Source organism: Mus caroli, unplaced genomic scaffold, assembly GCF_978045245.1.
Source record: "Mus caroli unplaced genomic scaffold, Mus_caroli_1 scaffold_8, whole genome shotgun sequence".
NCBI lineage: Eukaryota > Metazoa > Chordata > Mammalia > Rodentia > Muridae > Mus > Mus caroli.
In genome coordinates this window covers 44,934,305-44,957,720 of record NW_028227263.1, presented here as the reverse complement: position 1 = coordinate 44,957,720, position 23,416 = coordinate 44,934,305, and the positions used below count along the sequence as shown (strand labels likewise).

The following is a 23,416-nucleotide window of genomic DNA, read 5'->3' as shown; positions in this document are numbered from 1 at the left end:
TGCTCTAAAGGGACCTGCCTCTTCTCCTGCCTGGCTACTTCCTGCTTCCTATGGGAAGCTGGACCTCAGGAAAGCCGGGCTGACAGGATGATGCTATAAGGGAGAAACCACATGAGACAGCACCAGCTGGGAAGAGGTAAGCTCCCTGTCCCTGGGAGTGTGCAAGCAGGGACGGAGTGGCTAGGACGAGTGACGTCAGGGTTCTGATGGGAGGAGAAAGCAGCCTAGAGGGCTCTTTGCTGAGGCTGTTGGACTTTGAGTGGTTTATTCAAGCAGTCCTATCTTCCAGATATGCATGAACATCATAGAGTGGTTGTCATACCCTGGGATCCGCTGTGCCCTAGGCTTTACTCTCTGTGCCCAGCCTGTGCTTGCTTGGGCCTGAGTCTCTAGCTCGCTGCAGACTCAATCTCTGCCTTAAGGAGCTGTATCAGGTGGGGGAGGTACATGGGGGAAATGCATCATTAAGCAAGTCCTACCGAGGGAGGATGAACAGGCTGGGGGAAATCCTACCCAATTCCTGGATGTGATTTTAAGCAATGGTAGGCCAAGCCTTGTTCTGGAAGCTGAGGTTATTATAATGAGCAAAGCAAAAATGTCCCGTCATAGGGGATGACAGCATAGTGGGGGTTGGGGGACAGTGCCTCCATACAGTTAAAGAAGTGTTAGAAGGGAGGGGGTACCACCGGGCAGAGCTTCACCTGGGCTTAAGGGCTTGACAGGGATTCCACTCAAAAGCAGGGCATCCTCTGTGTCCTATGGGCAGCAGGGATTCGTGTAGGCAGGAATGAGACCAAGGTTGAGTTGGGTAGGAGAGATGATCACAGTAGGAGTGAGCATGGGGGCAATGGTAAAGTGCTTACAGAGCGTGTGTGTGTGTGTGTGTACATGTGTACAAGTGTGCACGTGCGTGTCTGTGTGAGTGCATGTGTGTGTTCATCTGTATGTGTGCATGTGTGTATGTGCATGTTTATGTGCATGTGTGTGTGTATGTGTGCATGTGTGTGTCTGTGTGTGTGTGCGTGTGTGCAGGAGCTCCAAGAATGGATGTATACCTGTGTCTGTGGAAAAGCTGTTAGTGTTTGGGGGTATAAGGTGTGAGTTTGTGGGACTCGGGACCACTTTGTTTACTACTGGAAGGGTTATGTGGTCTGTGGATGATAAAGAGAAGATGTTAAGGTTTCAGGGGTCTCCTCAGCAGGGATGGTAAAAGCCAGAAGATTGACCTCATGGGTTCCCTTCCTCCTGGAGGTTCATGGCATTGACCACCTGCTGCATACAAAACAAATGTGGATGCAAATGAGATGGAAATGGGTGACCCACCCCAAGCGTCAAACAGAAGAGGTTGGGCAAAGACCAAAAGTTTGAGGAGAAGCCACAAGCTCTGGATGGGGGGAGGAGGTGTGCATGGCAGAGGAAGAGCCTTGGCTGCCATGCCACTTGGGATTCTGGAAGTCTAGGGAAGGGGTTTGTGTAGGCATGGTTAGAGCAGCTACTCTTGGAGCCTTGTTCTGTAGGCACAAGATGTTCATTCAAAATGATAAGAACACAAAATCTGAAGCCCAGATAAATGCTTGACCAACTGTTTGAACTATGCATCTGGGAGCTCCAGTTTTGTTTGTTTGGGTTTGTTTGTTTGTTTGTTTGTTTTGCTGTATAACACGGGGCTTAATCAAGGCCTCACGCATAGTTCCTGGGTACACACAGGTCCCAGGCCCTGCAGACACAGGTGCAGGTCCTATGAGAGACTGGAGGTCAGGAGGGCACAGTACCCAGAGTGGCAAGGTCTCAGTGGAGTCACCTTTCCTTAAATATCTTGCCTAGGACAGGGGTTTGGAGGAACACCTGGTATGGGCCAAGCGGACGCTAAGGTAGGGAGACAAGAAGAGGTCTAAAGCAGCTTTGGAGGACATCTGGGGATGACTTCCTGGTGTCAGGGGTGAGCAGAGGCTGGGTGGACCGGGCATAGCATCCCCAGTCCCTGTATTGTTGGGGATAAGAGTATCCTAACTCCATTTTCCTTTCCTGCCTTTTCCTAAGCATCGGGCATGAGCTTAAGATACAGATGATAGGTGGCCAGGGCTGGAATTGTGGGTCTGTGGTTTACTAGCTGTGTGAGCATGGACAGTTTACTTAGTGTTCTGGGCCTTCCTTATCTATAAACTGTGCTTGATAGGACTGGGGAGATAGTCCAGTCAGTGAAATGTTAGCCTTGCCAGACCAGGGCCTAGTCTAGTCCCAGAAAATATGTGAACATTCTGGTTGTGTGGTGTTCCTGTGATCCCAGCACTGGCGAGGCAAGCGACTGGAGGATTCTGGTAGCTTTGCTGGTCAACCAGGAATCTAGCCTAACTCCGTGATGAGCTCCATGCTCATTTGAGAGGCTAATCTCAGAGTAGACAGCATCCTCGAGGATGACTCTTGAGGCTGTCCTCCAGATTCTACAGGCAAGCACTCACCTGTGTACATGTATGCCCATACAAACATGCACACATGCATACTCACATACATGTACACACATCAGTTCTACTTTATGATGGAGGGGGTGTGTGGCTTGCTAGGTGTTGAAGTGTTCCAGGCCTAGACGTGCAACTCAAATCTTAGTGGTCAGGCTCTACTCTTGCCTCCACAGGACAGGGATCAGCTAGAATCTAATTCTAGGCTTTCAGACTAGGAAGTACTTTCAAATCATGAGGGAGAACCAGGCATAGTGGATCACACACTGTAGAGATAAGGAGCCCTGGGATTTATAGGGAGCTTTGGGGAACCAGACTTAACCTTGGGGTGGCAACACTTCCTAGCCATGAGAGTTTGGCAAGGTCCTTCCCTTTGCAATTTGGCAGAGCTTTGGTTGCCCCAACTGTGAGAGGACTGGCCTAGGAAATTCAGGGACTTCAGGTGAAGATGAAGCCTACCAAGTGCTGTAAGGGATTAGGTTGCTCATTTATTGAGTCTAGATGTGTTAACATTTCACAGATGGGGCAGTGGAGGACCCATTGGCCACATGCAGCAGCCCTCTGACTGAGTGAGGACACACTCAGTCCTCTTGATGAATGCTTGACTCAGAACAAATAACACACAAAGACTCAAGGGAGACAAAATGTGCATCTGAGACTATAGTCACCAAAGCAGGAGAGACTCAAGTAGGATTTAAAAAAATAACTTCTCAGGAGGCAAGTGCTGTGAAGGTCCCTAAAGATGGGTCTTTGCCAGGGTGGGGCTGGCTCTCGCCTGCAGAGCTAAGATGAGGTCCCCTGAAGATCCAGTACCTAGGGCCAGTAACCATGCCAGCACCTCCTGAGCACCTGTGTCTTACTTAGAGTATCTGAAAGCCTGAGACCAAGCCAGTGACATGTGACTAGGATTACTAAGGGGTTTGTGTACTGGACCTGGGAACAGTCATCATCATATTGGCCATCCCCCCTCTTTTACACAGAAGGAAACTGAGGCCAGAAAAGGGAGAGTCCCACTGAAGGAGTAGGTGTAACCTTTACACATCTTAGCCCATGCATGTCATGTTCTATAATGTTAATATGTAGGACAAACTGCTTTATTAAGAAGATGCACGTGGGAGGCAGAGGCAGGTGGATTTCTGAGTTCAAGGCCAGCCTGGTCTACAGAGTGAGTTCCAGGACAGCCAGAGCTACACAGAGAAACCCTGTTTCAAAAAAAGGAAGAAGAAGAAGAAGGAGGAGAAGAAGAAGAAGAAGAAGAAGAAGAAGAAGAAGAAGAAGAAGAAGAAGAAGAAGAAGAAGAAGAAGAAGAAGAAGCAGCAGCAATTGGCTTAGATCTCATCTCCAGACATGACTCCCAGGAAGGATACAAAAGCCCCCCCTGCCCCCCCGATCACTGATGTGGAATCCAGAAAAGGGGTCTTGGAGTAGATGGCCTCTGAGTTGCTCTTGAATGGTTAGCAGGGGACAGGGTGGCACCATGACAGACCAGGAGTCAAGAATGAGGCAGCTGCTGTCTAAAAGAAAAGGGCTGTATAAAAACAAGGGATGGGGGTTGTCAGAGCTGGTCAACAATCAGGGTTGTTTGAGCTGTGGAAGGTCTGTAATGCCAAGTGAGAGATTTAGGTTTTATGGTGCTCGTGGTAGAGTCCCCCACTAAGGATGGTTGAGCACTGGAAGCTGGAAGCTCAGCTAGGAGGGGGAAAAAATCCTTGTGTGGAAGATCACCCCTTGAGCTACTGGGACAGCTAGGACACTTCCAAGCCTGTGCCAGGTGCTGGGACCGTGTCCAGCACTGGGCTCAGTGACTCAACACTGGGGAAATTGCTCCCCAGGGGGAAAGGGCCCAAATGAATCACATCTATGAGGCAGGGAGCAGGGGGCTCACTGAGTCACCTCCCAAGGGCTGGGGGGAGAGGGAGTTACAGGAAGAGGGGCAGTAGCGCAGAAAGGAGAACCAGGGAAGGTCATAGTGAGGGCTGTCAGGAGTCTGTCTCACCATCATTCCAAGTTTTTGTCTTCTGGCAGCCCTGTGGGACAACTGACACCCAATGGGAAGGGGATCTAGCTAAAGTTACACTGGCAAAATCCAGGAAGACCCAAATTCACCATTCGATATAGACTCGTCCTGTGCCTTAGCCCATCTTATAGCAAGCAGAGGCTAGAAAACAGGGTGGTCCAGGCAAGGGGTTTGACCCAAGTTGCACAAATGTCCCCTCATCCCTCCAGCCAACCCCTACTGGGGTCAGGGTGTACCTTTGCGATAGAACACCAGGGGGCGCAGGAGCGTCACGGCTGCTGCAAGCGCCTGAGCACAGAGGCCGCTCTGCAGAGAAATGCGCTCCCAGCTCTCGGGGTCCCACCGCGGAACTACGGACGAGATGGCCCTGGGGCTCGCACCCTCTTCAGCCTCCTGGGACGCCGATGCAGGCCTACCTGGTAGCCTTAGGAACCCAGTGCTCTCACCCCACATTTGGGAACGGTGCGCCTGTGTGTGTCAGGGCGCACGTGTCTCCTTCACAAATCTGCTACCGCTTCAGGGCTCGTCCCATTTTGGAGCGACCTCTAAATTTCTCCCTCACTTTCCTCTACCCTCTGTACTGGAAGGAGTGAAGGGACCTCGGGGCTCCCGGACTGTGGCCGCGGCTCCTCTCCCCGCACTGCGCTGGACTCGGCCTCGGGGTTCTGGCCGGGCTACTGAAGTCCAAGTGATGGGGAGAGAATGTGGTGCGACAGTGCGCGGGACTCTGGGAGGGGCCCTACCACATAGGAGGAGTGACGATAGGATAAGCAGAAGGCAGCGAAGGCTGAGAGGCGACCGAGGAGGGGGAGCCCTCGTAGCCGACCCGCTGCAGGAGACTTAAGAGGGTGAAGGCCTGGCAGAGAGCAAGCCGGCCGGGATCGGGTGGGGTCCGATCTTTGGAAGGCGTTGAAGTGCTGTCCCCCGTAGCAGAAACGTAGGCGGGGCCTGGAGGCCTGGGGCGGGACGGGGGCGGGACCAGGGCGGACCCTCGCGCGGACCGGCGAAGCTGTTGCGGACAGGCTGACCGAGTGCAGCGGGCCGGGCTGGAGGGGCGGGCGGGCGGCTGCGAGCATGGTCCTGGTGTTGCACCACATCCTCATCGCTGTTGTCCAATTCCTCAGGCGGGGCCAGCAGGTCTTCCTCAAGCCGGACGAGCCGCCGCCGCAGCCATGCGCCGACAGCCTGCAGGTAGGAGCCCCCCCCCCCCCCCCATTCTGGGTAACAGGGAGAAGCGGGTGTCCGGGGAGAGCACGGTGAGGGCCCGACCTCTGAAGAGCTTGCAGTCGTCTGCCCCACGGTCTACTCTCTCCTGAGAGACCCTTCCCTTAGTTTGGAACCCGTCTTGTACTGAATGGGACTGCAGCCATACCCAGAGGGGGTCCTTGATTCTTCGGCTCATAGCTCAAACGCCACTCCAGATTCTGACTCCGCTTCGCATCTAGAACTCCTCCATCCCAAACCCCGAAGTCCTAATCCTCGTTGCCCCCCTCAGCCACATTAACAGCTCTGTATAAGCCCGGAGTTCCCTCCTCCCAGGTTAGCCCCACTCCCTTCCCAAACCTCTGGCTCTCTACTGTACATATCAGATTCCAGGCACACCCATATCCTCTAAGCCCCTGGCTGCAGAGAGCTTTACCTCATAAGTGAGACCTCACCCCCAAACCTCTATCTTCTATTTTATAAAGTCTTACTCCCCATCCTTACTAATCATCTAGATTCTAGTCACCATCTTCCACCCAACCCAAGGGTCCAACCCCCTTTTAAAACCCAGATTCTCTCTTCTCCTCTGCCAGACTCCCCCCTCCCAGTCCTCACCTTTTACACAGACCTCCAGTCTCCTCCTGTTGCCTCCCAGCCTCTAGATGTGATAGTCCCACATCATTCTTCCAGTTCCCAAATTTCTGAGTGCATCGTCCTTTGGCCCCTCTGCTGTTCTCTTGTTTAGTGTGTTGCTCCAGGCTGCCTACCTCTCCTGGTCTGTTCAGCCCTTCCGTTTCTGTAGGTCTCTATCTTTGTGCTAGGGTCTTTCTGTGACCATGCCTTCCCTACATGTCTGCCTCTACTTTGGGTCGTGGGGGAACTGGCTCAGAAGACAGGGCTGGAGCCTCTAGGACCTCCACCTGTGCCTGTGTTCTCAGGTATGGCATAGGATGGACTCAAGTCCAAGGGCTTAAATGTGGAGAATGTAGCCTCAGGGTGCCCAAAATATATGGTGGGTAGGGATCGTGAGGTGGGACACTGGTATTTATAACTTATACATTATATCTCCTTATCCCAGCTGTCCTGGTAGTGACTGGGGCAGTTGGGTTTGGGGATAGAGAGAGGGGGTAAATGTCCTTCACCTGTGGTGAGGGATGGGTGAGTCTGGGGTATATGTGCTTATGTGAGGGTTCCTGTGTGCATAGCATGTGTTGAGTGTGTAATCATATATGTTGTGCTATGTATAATCACATCATTTGAATGAGATTCAGCATGGGGAGATGACAGTATGGAGATTGTGAGTCTGTGGTGTTACATGCTCTGTGTGACTACAGTGGCAGGATTGTGGGTGGGAGTTGTAGCACAGCGAGTGACTGTGGTGTGTGCATGTGGTTGTATCTGTCATGGCATTGTGATGCTATAGGGACAGCTTGCATGTTGAAGACTGAATAAGTGGCTATACATGCTATTTGTCTGCAGTATGTGGTCAGAATGAGTCCTAGTATGGTCCTGTTGGTTTCGAATGGATGTCCTGTGAGAGAGGAGTGGAGGTTCATGTCTGGGTGTGCTTCTAGCCTCCTGGGTAGCTTAGGGTCACTATGGTACATCCTGGGTTTGCTTAGAGAAAATATCTGGACGCCTGTGTGTTAGTGTTTGTGTGCTATGTGCCTTTGGTGACTGTTTGTGCAACTATGGACGAGACCAGGTGCAGCCAAGACCCAGGGTCCGGTTTACTCAGCAGCTGGTTGACCAGGTTGGAGGGTGGGCAAGAGAAAGCAGTTTCCAGACTGAAGGACTTTGTGTGTCTACAAATGGGTGATATTTTAGTCTGACATTAAGCATGCAAATTATGCAGAAGATGTCTGCACACGTGCTTCTGTGTCTGAGTGGTATGTGTGTGTGTGCATGTGTGTGTTTAGTTGGGTACATGCATCTGTGGCTAGGAAGGTGAGTGTGAGGTGTGTGAGGTGCACGGTGGGAGATGGAGTCTGAGTGTGGTGTGAAGTGTGGGTGTGGGTGTGAGCCGTGTGACTTTTTCAGTGTGAGGTGTGGGTTCTGTGATCTTTTCTCCCTGGGAGCTGTTTGCATGTGATGAGGAGAGTGTGGGGCATGGACAGTGAGTTAGGATGAGTTAGGGATGCCTTGGGGCAGGACTGAGGTCTGGGCAGTGGAGTGTGTGCATAAGGTGTGTGGTGTGAGAAAAGAGGTATATTATGTTTGGCCATGTGTGAATTCAGCAGGTGCCCCATAAATGTTTGTGGAATGACGTATATGTGCAAGGCAGGCTTGGCTGCCTTCCTGTCCTTGCTTTCCTTCTAATCAAGTCCCTAGAGATGCCCTCGCCTGCCCTCCCAACCCAGGCTGCCCCTAGCCTTTGCCCTTCATCCTTCTCACTTTGACCAAAGCCTTTGTCTTGAGTTTCCTGCTGAGCAGGCGCTGGACAGGCGGGCGGCGGGTGATGTTGTGGTCAGAGAACCTTTGTTCTTTTCCTCTTAGCTTGTCCCGTGTTTGGGGCCAGGTTTTAGAGGGTGGGGAGAGGATACACGTGTCAGCAAGTCTACTGTGTTTACTACAACCTCAGCAGAAGGGAGGGTCTAGCACTGACCAAAAGGTTGGGTGGTGTCTCTGGAGGTGCCCCTCTATACCAGAGCAGACTGTGCCTGGAGTTGACCAAACCTGAAAACAGTATACTGTTCAAACCGGAATGGTTAGGTTGTCTTTTTGGGTCAATATCACCTCGGTGATACTTTACCAAAGCTCTCCCCCTCCCGCTCCGTGCTCCCCTCTCCTCCTCCCTTCACTATGTCGTCAGACTAGGAGACAGTCAGAAAGACTTCAGTTTGTATCTGCCTTTGTTGACCCCACATCAGAGACAGACACTGTTCTCACAGAACCCATTACCGGAAAGGGTTGACCTGGTAAATTTTTGGGGACCCTTTAGTCTGATGGCAGAGGTCCCAGGCAATAGAGATTCACATCATACTTTCCAGAGAATGCTCTGGGACAGCCCTTCCCGGCACTCCCAACAGGTGTTGTTAAAGAACATTCAGGACTCCTAAGTTGGAGGCACAGAGCCATCCCAGTTAATTAGAAAGGGGCTGGGGCTTATTCAGCATTACCTTCTAGAAGATTCTTCAAGTGGGTTGTGCATAAGCTGGGCCTTGAAGCAGTGCGCGGTGGGTGTGGAACTGTGGTAGGAAATCATGCTGTGTCTGCCCAACTACGCCAGCAGCGCTCGCTGCCTGGCTTCTGGTCGCCATCCCTGGTCTCCAGCTTTTTGCTCCCTTTTTTACCCATCGTCTTTGGCTGAGTCACTGTCATAATTGTGGTCGCCATCATCGTTTAGCTAGTTCTTTCTAATTTGTGGGGTCCTTTGATGACATCTTGCCTATCGGCTGAACTCATGCAAATGCCTACAAGTGTTGGCGGAGGTCCTGCTCAGCCACACAGGTACCGTTTAACGCATTAGGATCATTTGGTGGGATTCTTAGCTTCCATGTGCACCAGCCCCTCCTCATGCCTCTCTCAGCACCTCCCCAGCCTAAATTGCACTTGGTTCTATGGAGTCTTCCATATCCAACCCATTGGGGTCTGGCTTCCTGTGTTCCAAACTAGGTCTGTCTCCTACTTGCTATTGGATTGCCCTGGAGGGTTGGCAGCCCACGCTGTCAGCTAGAGGAACTGAAGTCCTGAGCAGGGGAGTTCCTCCCAGAACCTCATCCCTCTAACATTCCCAGAGAGGAAGAGAGATGGCTGGGCCAGGGCTCACAGTGTGTGGCAGAGCTGATACCACTGTCCAGCTTTCCTGGCCACCAGGCTGGGCTCTGGCCCCAGCGCCATGCTGTTCCTTGGCTGGCCTCTGTACTGCCTGTGGCGGGTAAATGATTATTAATGACCCCCCTGGCAAAGAGACAGGAAATGCTTCCCAGCCACAGCTGGGGCACTCTTGCCTGCCAGCCTACCAGCTGTGCCCGCCCTGGCCATGGGGTGAGCATCATGCTATCTATGTCCGTTCTTCCCTGCATCCTAAGGCCTCCAGCCCCTCTGACTTTGACCTCCCAGGAATGTCCTTGCTCCCAACCTCTCATTTCAATCACCTTCCTTGTCTCAATCAAGAAAGAAGAAACCCTTCTTCCAAGAAGCCTTCCTTGAATGTTCAGCCAATTCCTCTGGTACCTGCTCTCGTGGGCTTGAGAACACAATGTCTTTGCCATGGATATTCTGTCCTTACTCTGATGGCTGCTCTGGTGACTCTAGGACTGGGCTGAATGCTTTCTGTAGTCTTTAACCCAGTCTCCCGGGGTTCTTGCACCCCTTGCTCTGCCCGTCCTAACTCTATATACTGCCAGGCCTTCCTAGGTGGACGCTCTGTTAATAGCGAGGTGAGAGATGAGCGTCCTCAAGTCTGCGCAATACTAGCCCGTGGCAGGTAGCTCAGACGCGGGTGCCAGGGGTGAGGCGGGAGAGAACCCAGACAGAGGCTGATGTGTGTGACTAAGGCAGAGCCGACTGGGGCCCTGAGCCCAGGGTTAGAGGAAGAGCAAGCTAGGTAGCTTTCAGAAAGAAACAACTCCGAGGGCCTAGGGATAAGCCTAGAGAACACCCTGGAGAAAGGAGGATGGTAACTGTGGTGGCTTGGTGGCAGACACAGGGAAGAAGACTGGCACTCTCAAGCCCCATGTTTGTGCTTATGGACCTGAACCCTGGACTGCCAAGGTGGCCAAGGCAGGGGAAGGACATCAGGAGACAGGAGATGTGGCTGGTGAGGCTGGCAGGATCCAAGATGTTCAGGGCTTACAAACCATGTTGAAGATTCTGGATGTTTTCCAGGGAGTCGGCATGAGAGGAGGAACTGGATGTCTGGCTTGTGCAGGATTGTGTGCCGCTTCCTGGAGTGGAAACTGAGGCTTAGGCTGCTGCAGTCCATGCTGGGGATGATGGGACCTGGTCAGGGAAAGGACGGCAGGGCAAGGACTCTGTGCTGGGATAGGGAGCCCAGCAACAGAGGTGGGAGGAGAAGGGGAGAAGTGAGGTGACTGGGTGGGCTCTATGTAGCCTCTGAGAGCCCAAGAGAGGAGATGGTGTGGGGGTGCAAGCCTGGGCCTGAATCCAAGGAGTACCTCCCAGGAGGTTACCAGCCAGGAGGTCACCAGCTACCAGACTAACAGGGGACTTGGATCCCACTCAGGGCTGCTGTATTCTCATCAATCCATATGTGGGCAACTGGTGTTCTGCCCTGGGCAGCAAGCATGTTCAGAACTGGAAAAACAAAAACAAAAACAAAAACTAAAACTAAAACTAAAACTAAAACTAAAACAAGCTGCAAAAATTAGTAGACTTCAAATCCAAAAAAATATATGAGAAGAAATGTAAATTTATGAAAATGAGCAATGTACCTGACCCTTCTCATGTAAATTGTAGACTGCTGCTTCCCTGGACTTTATAGCTCAGACTTCTGTGAACTGTCTCTGATGTGGTCACCCCCCAGGGCCCCGGCCTTCCTGTTTTGAGGAGCCTGCCCTTCCTTTCCAGCTGGTGCCTGGGGTGAAGGAAGACATTTTGCTTTTCCTGTCTCTTGCCCGGAGGGAATTAGCCCTTTGCAACCCCCATGCACGGTTGGTTAGCACACCAGGGTGGACGGTGGTGGAGACAGGCTGAAGGTATTGAAGAGAAAAGAATGAGAAGAGGCGGAAAGGACACTTGAGAGGGGCGGGGAGGCGGGCAGCAGCTGACCCCATGCAAGCATGGGGTCTTCAGAACTTGAAGGTTGTCCAGTCGTCAGAAACACCAACCTGTATAGGTGCAGCTGTGCAGTGTCAAGGCTGGGCATTGCTGGGTTCCTTGCTTTGGGGTGCACTCCTTCTGCATTTTCTCACTTGTTAAGCGAGGAAGTTTGGAGGCCCATGGCTCTGAGGGCTGTATGAGTGCCAGCTCCTGAGGGACTGTCATCTCACTGGGAGGATGATCGCCTTCTATGACTCTCAGCTCTCAGCCCAGGGCTGGGTGGGTGTGTGGCTGTGTGAATCCTACATTCTGTGATTTTAAGATGCTGGGACTCTGGGAGCCCAAGATGCGGACATTCTGTGCATGCAAGGATTCTAGAATCTGATGATTTGATGATTCAATGATGCTAAATGGGGCTGCTGGGAAGAGCTGCAGCCACCTGCCTTGTTAATGTCAATGTTCAGTTATTAAAAACATAACAAGACACAATGGAGACAGATAGCTTGGGGAGGGATGGCAGCTCCACCCCCCAAGGGAAGGAGGGGAGGAGGGGGTGCCTTGACATCACAGGAGATGGTGACCCTTTTAGCCTGGTCACATGGGCTCGCCCCTGCCACGGCAGACTTAGTGCATGTTCACGTGAGGGACCTGCCACTTTCTAAGCTTGTATGCCATAGCAGTCAGTCCCATCACCCACTGCCTGCATCCCCCAAAGAGCACCATTCTTCCCAGCCCTCGAGGTGTCTTCATAGAGCTGTAGATGGATGTAGACAGAAGGAGGGGCCTGCTTACCCCTTTTCTCAACAGCTGCCTGAGGGGAAAACAGGACGTGAGTACTTCCTGGATGCGGGTGTGCAGATGCAGGAACCTTTGCCAGTGAGGACTGGGGACCCAGAGAGTAACTGGAGGATAGTCTCTGTGTTCCCTACAGACTCAGCTCTTATCCTGAGGCTTAGGGGGCCTAGAAGAGCTGATGGAGACTGGCCTGAGTCTCAGACACCGTGCAGTTTGTCACAAAACCAGCCCTGTAGTCTAGTACCTCACTGCCTTTTGAATCCTGCTTGTGCCTCATTACCCAGGCCAGGAAAGGAACCCTGGCTCAAAGAGAAGATCTTGCCTTTTAAAGCCTAACCTTGGTGAACCCCGCAGAAGCCTGTCAAGGCTGCATGTCCAGAATTCCCCAGCCTAGTAGGCTGCCAAATCAAAACTAGTCCATTACCTAACAGGTCTGACCTAGGGCTCCCCGATTCCCCAGGTGCACCTCATTGCCACCCAGCCTTTCCCTTCCCCTGGGATCTCTGTGAGACAGGATTGGAGGAAGGACTCAAGTTCAAGGGCAGAGTCCCTGTCTGCCACCCTCCAGCCTTCTCCTCCCACAGGCTAGAAAGCAGGTGGGAGACAGCTGTTCTCCTCATCCACAAGGCTCCATTGTATACTCCCTCTTGTCTCGGTCTCAAGAGTAGGGTCTCCTGCAGGGAACCCTCTGCAGCTGACTGGCTCTCAGAGAGCCTTCCTGTGGTTCCCCAGCCAGGCTTTCCCCTCTGCTCTTCCACTCCTGTTCTCTCATACTCTCTCTTGGCCAGGAGCCCCAGGCACTCTCCCATCCCTATAGGTCTCTATTTCTGGTTGTACAGGTGTGACTCTCTCAAAAGCCAGCCTAGGAAATGTCCTAGAAGATCAAGTCGAACCCTTTTCCTCTGATGAAGGCGTTGCTTCAGAGAGGGAAAGGTCCTGACTAAAGTGACACAGTAGGCGGTGGCAGATCTCTGTGCTGTGCCCCTCTCCTCTAGGTCATGGGCACACCTTGCCCTTCGCCTCGGGTGTCCAGGGTTTGGGAATTGACCATGATAGACACAGAATACACAGGAACTTCCTGAAGCCCAGCTACCCTCTCTTAGCCTTACCCCACAGCCCCAAGCTGCTGTCTGTCTTCTTTGCTCAGCCCTGTCTTCTCCACTGTCTCTGATGTCTAGATAGCCATTCCATTTGGCAAACCCTGACCTTGGGACTCAACTTGACCCTCCATGTCTGGTATGGGTACCCGTGCATACAGACACACAGACATGTGCAAAGATATCACAAGCACAAACAAATCCCATCCAGGTTAAAACTGGACCAGATATAAAGGAGGTCACTGTGGCTGCTACCGTCTTCTCTTTGCTGTAACACCCCCGCCCCCCAGCATCTCGTGTGAAGCCCTTCAGGGTCCTGCAGATGGGCCCCACCTCACTAGTTTCTCAGTGACAGCTGGGGACATGCCTTCCTCCACAGTGAGATCCCTCCCTTCAGTCTTCAGGAGCAACTCAGCTTCCTGTGGCTGGGTGGGAAAGCCAAGAGGCTCCCCAGAGGACAGTGGGACAATGAGGAGGAACTGACAGATAAGACTTTGCATCTTCTCAAAGCAGGCCCCGCCCCACCCTGACGGCCCCACCTGGCAACTTGGGCATAGCCCTGTCCTGTTCCCCTTTAGAACTAAGGGTTTTGTGTGCCCTCTGGCACAGAGGTCAAAGAATCGAGAGCACCGATACCCCGTGGTAGTTTTTTTGACTGAATCCAGAGAGGTCAGGTTCTTAGGTTACTGGCGATATATGGACAGGTAAATCCGTATTCTCAGGCATGGGGGCAGGGAAGTGTGTGATGCGGCAGGGATCGGCATTAGAACTGGGGAAGGCCTGTGAATGCCCAACTGAGATTCTCCCCTCCTCCAGTTCCCTATACTTGGGGTCAAGTAGAGGGGATTGGAAGAGAGAGAGAGATTCGGTGTCTGAACTGGAGCAGCCCTCCTTAGGAGTCTCTGAGGGTGGTAAAGGCTCTCTTCCACTCTGTGTTCTCCTGGGAGAGGAGGGCATTCAGGACTGTGGGGACGAGGAGGCAGATGTTCTGTGCACAAGGGGGATGTCCTCTAGGGTCAGATACTTATCTCAGCCCTCGCTCGTCATTTCCTCTGCAGGACAAGGCAGAGTTAGCGGGGTCATTGCACACAGGGAAGGGACAGACTGGAGCCAACAAATGCCAGACCCTATAGCAGCTAGCAGAGGTGATCTTGTCGTGTCCTGGGTTATGATCGGTCCCCTGTAGAGGTCTAGCCACTCAGCCACACTTGTCTGGGGAGATGGCCACTCCTAGACTGTCACTCTACATACAGACACCTGAGTGACACTCAGGACTAGCCGAATATGTAGCAAACCAGGAAACCCCACCAGACATAGGGGACACGTGAGACAAACAGACACCTGACAGGGTCATTCCACAAGCATCCACATACCAGGTGCAGCCACTATCACCTCCCCCATTACCCCCATGAGGGCCAGAGACTCCTATAGCCACAGGCAGGTGTCCAGTGCCTGGGTGGGGAAGAGAGGGATGCCAGGCAGGGAACTTAGCTCTTCCCCATGCCAGACTGTGTCTCCCCCATCCTACAGAGCGAGCGCCTCCGGCTGTTTATTTCCTTTCGGGGATGGGTGTTTTGTCCCCCTCCCCCTCTCCCCACCCTGTCCCCACCACAGGCTTCCGAAGCTGCCAAATCAAATCAGTCCCTGCACCCTCGCCAGGCTGGCATGGAGGCCAGCAGCTGACGGGAACGAAGCCAGGCTCAGAATATCCCACCGCCTGTCCGATGCTGGGACATGCTTGGGAGGTGGGGAGGTGGCGGGGGGAGGGGCAGGAGACTGCAGCTGGCCCAGGACAGTGCTTGGCAGAGAAGCTGGGGCTTCTCCAAGTTGCCTGAGTGGTCGACCTCTGAGAATCAGTGAGCAGGTCGCTGGTCTGTCAGGCCTGAAGCAGCACTGTTAGCAGCACTCTGGGGGTGGTGGAGGTGGCGCTGGGAGAACTGGGTAGAGGTCCAGTTGAGGCCCAGAGGTCTCAGTGCCAGATTGTTGATAGCTGTTTGCACACACGTCACAAGCTCTTGGGATTTTCAGCATCTCTGGACTTTGAGAGCCAGGGCCCAGCCCACTCTGGAGAGTCACTGACTACTTCAGGTGGGTGTTCTGATTCCATTTTACAGATAAGGAAACTGAGGTTTAGGAAGGCCTGAGGTTTCCTGGAGAGAAAAGTAGAAGTGGAGGGACCTCAGGATGAGTAGAACGGTGTTCATGTCTATAACTTGGGAACTCTAGGCAAAAAGGCAAAATGTGTCTCTGTTCTCAGAGTTGAGAAAAAGCAGACAAAGATGCCCAGGGATCAAGAAGGGTGTTGTAGGGAGAGCCGGGCACAAGCAGGGAGGGCAGACTGGGGAGAATGGGAGAAGGCCTGGTAGGCCTCAGCCCTTGGCCTTCTTGTCTCTGCAGCCAGCCAGGACCCCCTTGCACAGAAGCCAGAACCCCCAGGGAGTAGAGACGACCAACTGGAGGTGAGAGCTCAGTGGGCACTGGGGGTGGGGTGCAGGATTTGGAGGCTGGAGCTGCATCCCCCGCCCACCCTCTCCAGCCTAAGGGCACACACATGCCAAGACCCATCTTCTTACTCCGTGCCCAGCCTGGAGGGCAGGCTCTCTGTCCTCACCTCAGCTGGAAGCCACTTCTGACTCCTCTCTGGTTCTCTATGTCCTTCCGAGTCCTTGCCCACTGCAGAGCTCCTCTCCCATCTCCACCCCTGCACTGGCCATGCCCCCGACACGCATTGGCTGCTTGCTCCCAATTGTCCCCACCTTCCCCGCGATTGCCGAAAGGATCTTTCTAACACCCAAATTTGAACCTGTCTACTCACACACTCTCCATGGTCCCCATCCTCCTGACCTTCCAAAGCCCCGGCCTACCATAATCTCCCTCGTCCGTTCTTGCTTCACCAAACACCTGCTGCTGACATCCTGAACAGTCCTGGGCTCTGCACTAGCCCCCCTCCTCCAGGATAACCTCCTCCCACTCTCCATCAACTCCAGCCCCAGCCGGCTCACGCCTCCTCCTCTGAGCTCTCCCACCTGGCGGTTGGGTGCTAGGGCAACCTGTTGTCTTTGCCCACTGTGTGCCGTAAGAACCCTGCTTTCTTCATACTGTGACTCTGAGTGTATGCCTGGCTTGCCCCTGCACTACGAGCTCCCTAAGCCTGGAATCTGTGTTTCTTATTCCCTACCTCCACTGATGGAGGGACACCAGCCCAGCTCCGACTGTCTTTGGGGGGGTGCCTTGATTTAACCTTCCATGTTCAACGGGTAACAAAAATGGGGGTAAACTGTGGGTCTGGAAGATTGAAACAGAGTGGTGTGTGTGTGTGCGCGTGCGTGCGTGCATGTGCACTGGTTCCTGTGTCTGCCAGTGTGCCCAAGAAAACTGAGGGGAAGACGTTGTTGCCAGTGTCAGCCCCATGGTGCCAAGCCCTGTGAGCATGTGCCCTGTACAGCTCTTAGCATAAGCTAGGGTTGGGGGAAGGCAAGACTCAGAGCAGGGTAGAGCTGAGGCTAGATGCCTCCCTGTCCATTCATTAAGTTGAGAAAGAGATGTCCACCAGGGTTTGGGGCAGGGGCTCAACATGGCTTTCCTACTGTAGCATGAGGCCAGGACTGAGTATGTCCCTTGCAATGGGACTGGGTCCTGATGCTAGGTGCTGGCCAAAGGAAGGGAGAGGGACTAGAGCGTCATTATTAATTTATTTATTGCCGTGGCATTCCCCATGGGTGGGAGCTCCCACCAGAGCTGGGACAGATGGTGTTCCTGGGAGCCAGCAGTGTCTCAGCAGCCTCGGCCACCCGCCAGGGAAGACTGCATTTGTCACCAGCCCAGGAAGCCACAAGGGGAGGGATTTGGAGAAGCTGAGACCCTCTAGGGTTGTGGAGGCTGAAGGAGCCTGGCTCCAGGTTCTGTGTCTCTGTGTGCAGACTCTGTCCCTCGCCCATTAGCCCTCCTGCCTGCAATTCACATCCAGTCCCTTCCCCATTCCAGCAGTAGCATCCTCTCCATGAGGCCTCCCCTGAGCAAGCCTTTGTTCTCTGCTGTCATCTCTCTCCCTTTCCTGTTGGGTCCTGTTTCCCTCTCACTCTCATTAAGGATTTCAGACTGGGGCTATCTCAGCTCTGTTCTACCCACAACCCTTCACTCATCTCAAAGGATGGTTATCATCAGCTCTGCCATCTGGGAGAACCTGCTCTGGTCTGGGTCTGCCATGCAGCCATCCTGAACCCATGTTCCTCCTTTGTAAGCAGAGATGAGATCTCCCAATGGATATAGTTCAGGTCGGCAGCGTGCTTAGTAGAACAAAGGCCCTGGGTTCCATCCTGAGCACTGCACACATCAGGCTCAGTGGTCAGCTTGGGATACAAAGTACTTTGTCTTCAGAACCCAAAATAACACTAAACAAGCAAGCAACGACAAAAAAGCCCAAACAAACAAAAAAAGATCTCCCACTGTCACTGGGACAGAAATGCAACGTTATCAGCATTAGCCTGAGAGAAGCTGCAGGGTTCATGTGAGGCCCAGACCCAGGCCTGTGCCACAGCAGGTTATGGGAAGAGCTTTCTTGCTCAGTGATCTGTATAGTTGGGACTAAATTATCCCCCGGCCCCAGCACACACACACAAGGCAGTGCACGCAGTAGGACTGAAGTGAGGCTTGTAAAGTTCTGTGGGCTCAGGACATTCTTCTGGCACTGGCTTGGTAGCAGCAATAGTCACCATGCTGTCAGCACCTCCCTACCCAGCAGGTACTGGTTCAGCATACTCTTTAGGGATGGCTCCCTGGCCTCTGGCCAGCGGGAGGGAGGAGCCTTTCTGGCTAATCCTGAGATCCAGACCCTGGGACGACATCATACTCAGTAGAGACAGTTCAGGTTGGTGAACTAAGTGCACCAAGCTAATATCTCCGAGCTGGGACCAGGGACTATGTGGGGTCCTGGGAGCTCCAGCCAGGGTGAAGATAGCAGCAGGTGCGGAGACAAGGCAGGCATAGAACAAATGCACGGCTGCCGATACCAAGCTCCCCAATGCACACACGGTCCAGCCGCTGCACCTCCGTGGCTGCCTTTGGAGAAAATCAAGACTATATCCCTTGGCATGGCACTGCTCCCCAGGCCCACTGGGGTCTTTCACATCCACTTCTTGTCCTTGAACAGTCAGTGCTTCGGTCCGGTGGCTTTGCTCCATCTTCAGTCCCCCCAGCCGCATGCCACACTTGCTCATACTGACACCTCCGGGTTAAACGTGAGACGTTTCCCACCTCAGGTGGACTCCATCTTCTCCCCTCCCTGGGCACTCACAGCTCTATGTCTCCCTGCACGGGCATTGGGCAACTTGTTACGTCACACAGAGTTATTGGGTTCATTGGGGCCTGGTATACAGTAGATGCTTAACAAAGACTTCTCTCATGGATGAGCATACCCGTGTATAGGGTTAGAGTAGGTAAGAAGGAGGCTCAGTTGGTGGATTAGGGCAGTCATGGAGGCTTCTGAGAGACTTCACAGAGACATAAAGGATGGAGAGAGTCAAGACTAGAGACCAGCTGGTTGTCAGAATCCACGGGGTCAGCTCCCAACAGAATCAATGAAGGGTACCAAGGACCAGAGCTAGGGAGTGAAGTAAAGGCTCCATGGTGGAGGAGGGGGCTCAGGCACTGGCTCACTGGTTCACCATGGGCAGATCTGGGAGCCATGCAAAGCAAGGTTGGTGCTGTGGAGGAGCAAGGCTTGAGCGAGCTCAGATGAGCAATGGGGCAGGACTGCAGGTCAGTGGAGCATAGGTCCTGGGCACTGGGGGTGAGCCTGAAGGGCCACAGTGAAGCCATTTGCCGGGCCTAGTTGAGCATTCCTGATCACGCACTCCTCCTGCCAGCTGTTCCTGCTGCATCCTGAATTCTCACATCAGTAGCAAGTGGCCTCAGTGCTGCCCTGTGGCCCCTGAGGGAGCTACTGCCAACAAGTCGGCTGTAGCATCTGGCATCCATGGGGGCCCCAAGGCCCTGCCATCTGTGTGTGCCCACCTGTCAGGCTGCACAGGCCTGGGGCATAAAGAGGCTTGGGACCAGAGAAGAGGTCTCAGCTGTCACCCTAGCCTGTCTCTCTGTCTGCCCATCCATCTGTCCACACCCGACTGGTGAGAAAACAGTGGGAATGGCCCCACAGGCAGGTCCTTCCATCAGAAAAGCACAGTCAGAAGGAAGAAGATGAAAGCCAAGATAAGGCCAGGCTGGGGGGCAAGCTCAGGCTCAGAGAAACAACGGGAATGGCTGAGAGATATACAGCAGGTCCACAGGGGTGTTGGGACAGATGCTGGGGGCCAGGCATGAGCATGAGAGCGAGCGGAACACCATCCCCTCCCCCCGCTCTGTCCTGCTTGGCCCTTGGCTGTAAACACTCAGAGAACAAGTTCCGTTTCCCGGGAAATATTTATCTCGAGCCGTGTGGGGAGCGTGTGCGTTGGCCTCCTTGTGTCCTTCCTGCAGGTTGGCCCGGGCAAGAGGTGAGGGGCCTTGGCAACCAAGAGGGACAATCTGTAGGGCCATAGGAAAAGCCAGGAAGGAGGGGGCCGTACCCTGAGTTCCCTGACTGGAGCCTGAATCAGAACTGTGCTGGCCTGGGAGGGAGGAACCTGTTTTCTCTAAATTCCACAGACTGACCTCTGCTCTCTCATCCTGTCTTCATCCTTGTCAGCCCTGACGCTGCCAGGTTCCCGTCTGTCTCTAAGACACTTTGCTCCTGTGTGGTTCCTCAACTCTAAGCCTTTTCTTTCTCTTCTACCTCATTTCCCAGATCTTGGAGCCTTCCTTAGGGGTGGCTTCCTCTGGCTTCCTCTTTCTAACTCTCTGACCTTCTGACCTTTTGTCATCTGCCCTCCTTCTCCTTCCTCTGTCAGGCTTCCAGACTGAGACCTGCTGGTCTTGTCTAAAGTCAATCAGACAATGTTTGTTGTAGCCTGTCAGGACTCTCACTAGGAAGCACAGGGCTAGGCACTCTATCAATGGTGCCTATGTGGTACCTAGTGAGTATCTCCTGTGCCCATATCATGGGACCAGCCCAAGCCCAGGCACTAGGACAATTTGAGTATGTTAAGGGGAGACCAGGAAAAGCCCCATGAGACCACATAGAATAAGCAGGAGCCCAAAGTGTTTGCTGACTGGCTACGAGCTGTAGGTCCCAGACAGGGCCTAGCCCGACTGGACCCTGACAACAGGAAACCTCTGAAGGAACATGCCTTAGCTGAGGTCTCTGAGCACAACAACAGGAAACAGTGTTGACACGAGGCAGCAGCTCTGTGACTATACCCAGCAAAGGGGTGGGTGTGGGTGCTGCTTCGGTGACACTGAGACATAGGTGGTGGGACAATGGGTATTCTAAGGGGTGTGGACATTGGATCTGTGACATGTGATACTACTAAGTATTTGACCGTGATCGATCATGGGATTCTGTGTAGAGAGCAAATGAGTCGCTGAGTACTGGTTGTGTGGCACTCTGAGGTACTAAGTGCGTGAGACCTTGTGTGTGACTCCGAGGATAATGATGGGTACATAACAGGTGTGACGTCATGAGAATCAAATACATAAACCTGAGGAAATGACACTGTGTGGTAATAGGTGTGGTCTTGAGCTTGTGGCCATGAGGCCCAGTGTGTGCCCCAAGGATATGATATGATAAAGCCAAATGTGTGAACAAGGATATGACAGGAGGTAACATCAAGTGTGTGAAAATGGTTATGATGCATGCAGCCTTCGGCCTGGCATTGCATGTGTGATGTGTAATGGTCATGACAAAATGAAATGTGAACCCGCAATGCCGAGTGTGACCATGCTGTGGGAAGAGGCAGGGAAGTGGAACAGTACAATAGGCAGTTGGAAAGATGCCCAAGTGCTGTATGTTGTGTGGTGAGTGGAGTGGCCCAGCAGGGAGCTGGGCAGGCCCTGGGAGCCTCCTGAGAGCTGAAACAAGCCTTTGAGAGGGGTGCAGGCTGAAATGATTGAACACATTGATAACTTTGGAGGTGAGAGAGAAGGCAGAGACTGTCATCATATGGGCGTGAGAGGATAATAAGAACCCCAGAAGTGGGCTGGCAAGACAGCATAGCTGGCAAAGTGCTTGACCAGTATGAGGATCTACATTTGATCCTTCCACACTGGAAAAAAAAAAGGTATGGCAGCCTGCATCTGTGATATTGTTCCTGGGAAGGCAGAGACAGGAGAAACGCTGGGGCTTGCTCACCAAACAGCCAGGCTGAACGAGGGCCCAGGGCCACAGTCAGTGAGAGACCCTGGTAGAAGAGCTAATGTGGAGAGTGGTTGATGAAGACACCTGAGGCTAACTCTGACTTCCATGCATCTCTGCATGCTGGCGCGAACACTGAGACTCAGCTATGCAGAGGAGGGATGGAGTTGCTAAACGGAAGGCACGGTCAAGGAAGAGAAGACATTTTTCTTGTGGAACTTTTAATTTTTTTTTTTTTTTTTTTTTTTTGAGACAGGATCTCATTATGTAGCCATGGCTGGCCTGGAACTCACAATGTAGACCAGGCTGGCCTGGAACTCACAATGATGTAGACCAGGCTGGCCTCAATCTTACACGGATTCTCCAGCTTCTGTCTCTTCTTCCCGAGTGCTGGGATTATACCTGCCTCCAAATAAAAATGCTTTAAGCACAATACCATAAAGAAGAATACAGCTCACTGTCCAGTCACCCAGTGGCGACACTGGTCACCACTTAGTCATGTGCAGCTCACGTTTACTCTCATCAACTTTGTAGCCCCTCTTCATTTTTGTTTTCAATTTTCTTAAGTTGAAAAACCATTTCATTGCAGTAAAATATGTGCAGAGGAGTTTTCTGTCCTTAAATATATTCACACTGGGGAGGCAAAGGAAGGTACGTCTCTGAATTCCAGGCCAGCTTGGTCTGCAGAGCAAGTTCCAGGGCAGTCAGGGCTACCCAGAGAAACCCTGTCTCAACAAACAAACAAACAAAAAAAAAACCCAACAAAATTGTTTACATTGTTTCTGAAACAAGCTCCAAACTCTTTCCATCTCCCAAACAAACTCTACCTGTGGAAAAGCCTTCTGCCCGCCCCAGACCCTGGTAAGCTCCTGCTACTTTCTAGTCTCTAGGGGCCTCATCTGATTGGAATCATGCAGTGTGTGTCTTTTGGGCAACTGGCTTTCTCTCACTGAATATATTGTCCTAGAGGTCCATCCGTGTTGGAACACTTGACAAGGCTTTCTTCCTCTTATGGCCAACTGATTCCAGTGCACACCTTCTTGCTCATCTGTTTGCCCACTTATGGCCACTCGTGTCATTTTCCACTGTCTAGGTGCTGTGATATGGCACCTCTGAACACGGGCGTGCAAAGATCCCTTCAATACTGTGCCTCGATGACCTTGGCTATATAGCAGTAATCACTTTTGCTGGACCATGTGGTAAAGATCCACAATTGATTTATATGGTTTCTTTTTCTTTTCTTTTTTTTTTTTTTAGTTTCTTTAAAAAAAAGAATTACCTTTTATTTGTGTGTGTGCATGTGTACCTGTGCTTGTGTGTGTGCATATATATACCATAGCACACACATGGAGGTCAGAAGACAGCTTGCAGGAGTCAATTCTCTCCTCTGCCATGTGGATGCCAGGAATCAACTCAGGGTTGGTGGCAAGCACCAACCTGTTTGCAGGCCTGTTTGCGTTGAATGCGTGATCTTCTTGCCTGGGCCCACTGGGTCCTGGAGTTACAGGTGTGCACTAGCACACTTGGCTGTGTTATTGGTTTTAGGAATGGCCACATCATGTCTCCCTGCATCAGTTTCTGGTCCTCCCCATGGTATATAAGGGTGTCTGTCTCTCCACACCTTAGCCATACCCCCACTCTTTTCGGATTTCTCAGGTAATAGCCTTCAGAATGGGTGTGACATGGCCTCTTGCTGTGGCTTTCATTTTCTTTTCTACACAATTGGAGATGTTGCGCATCCTTCTGCACAGCCAGCCTCTGTGTATCTCGTGAGTGTCTTTTCTAGGGAAACGTCTACTCAAGTCCTTTGTTCATGCTTTAGGTTGGATTGTTTGCTTTCTGTGGCTGTTGGGTCACAGGATTTCCTTATGTGGTAAATCTTTATTAGATACAAAAT

At 52.5% G+C, this 23,416-nt stretch overlaps 1 protein-coding gene across 7 annotated transcripts in view; it reads left to right on the top strand.

Annotated features, from left to right (window-relative positions):
* Window positions 1-23,416, top strand: part of Pde2a (phosphodiesterase 2A) — a 90,486-nt gene that overhangs the window by 23,970 nt on the left and 43,100 nt on the right. For 2 of the 7 annotated variants that reach the window (XM_029479518.2, XM_029479517.2), the window contains exon 2: window positions 5,598-5,664. In XM_029479518.2, coding sequence (XP_029335378.1) covers window positions 5,598-5,664 — 67 coding nt within the window. Of the gene's footprint in view, window positions 1-5,356; window positions 5,411-5,492; window positions 5,665-15,203; window positions 15,381-15,689; window positions 15,752-23,416 lie in introns of those variants that run through there. The other 5 variants (XM_029479519.2, XM_021166409.2, XM_085841487.1 and 2 more) reach the window with 5 other exon arrangements.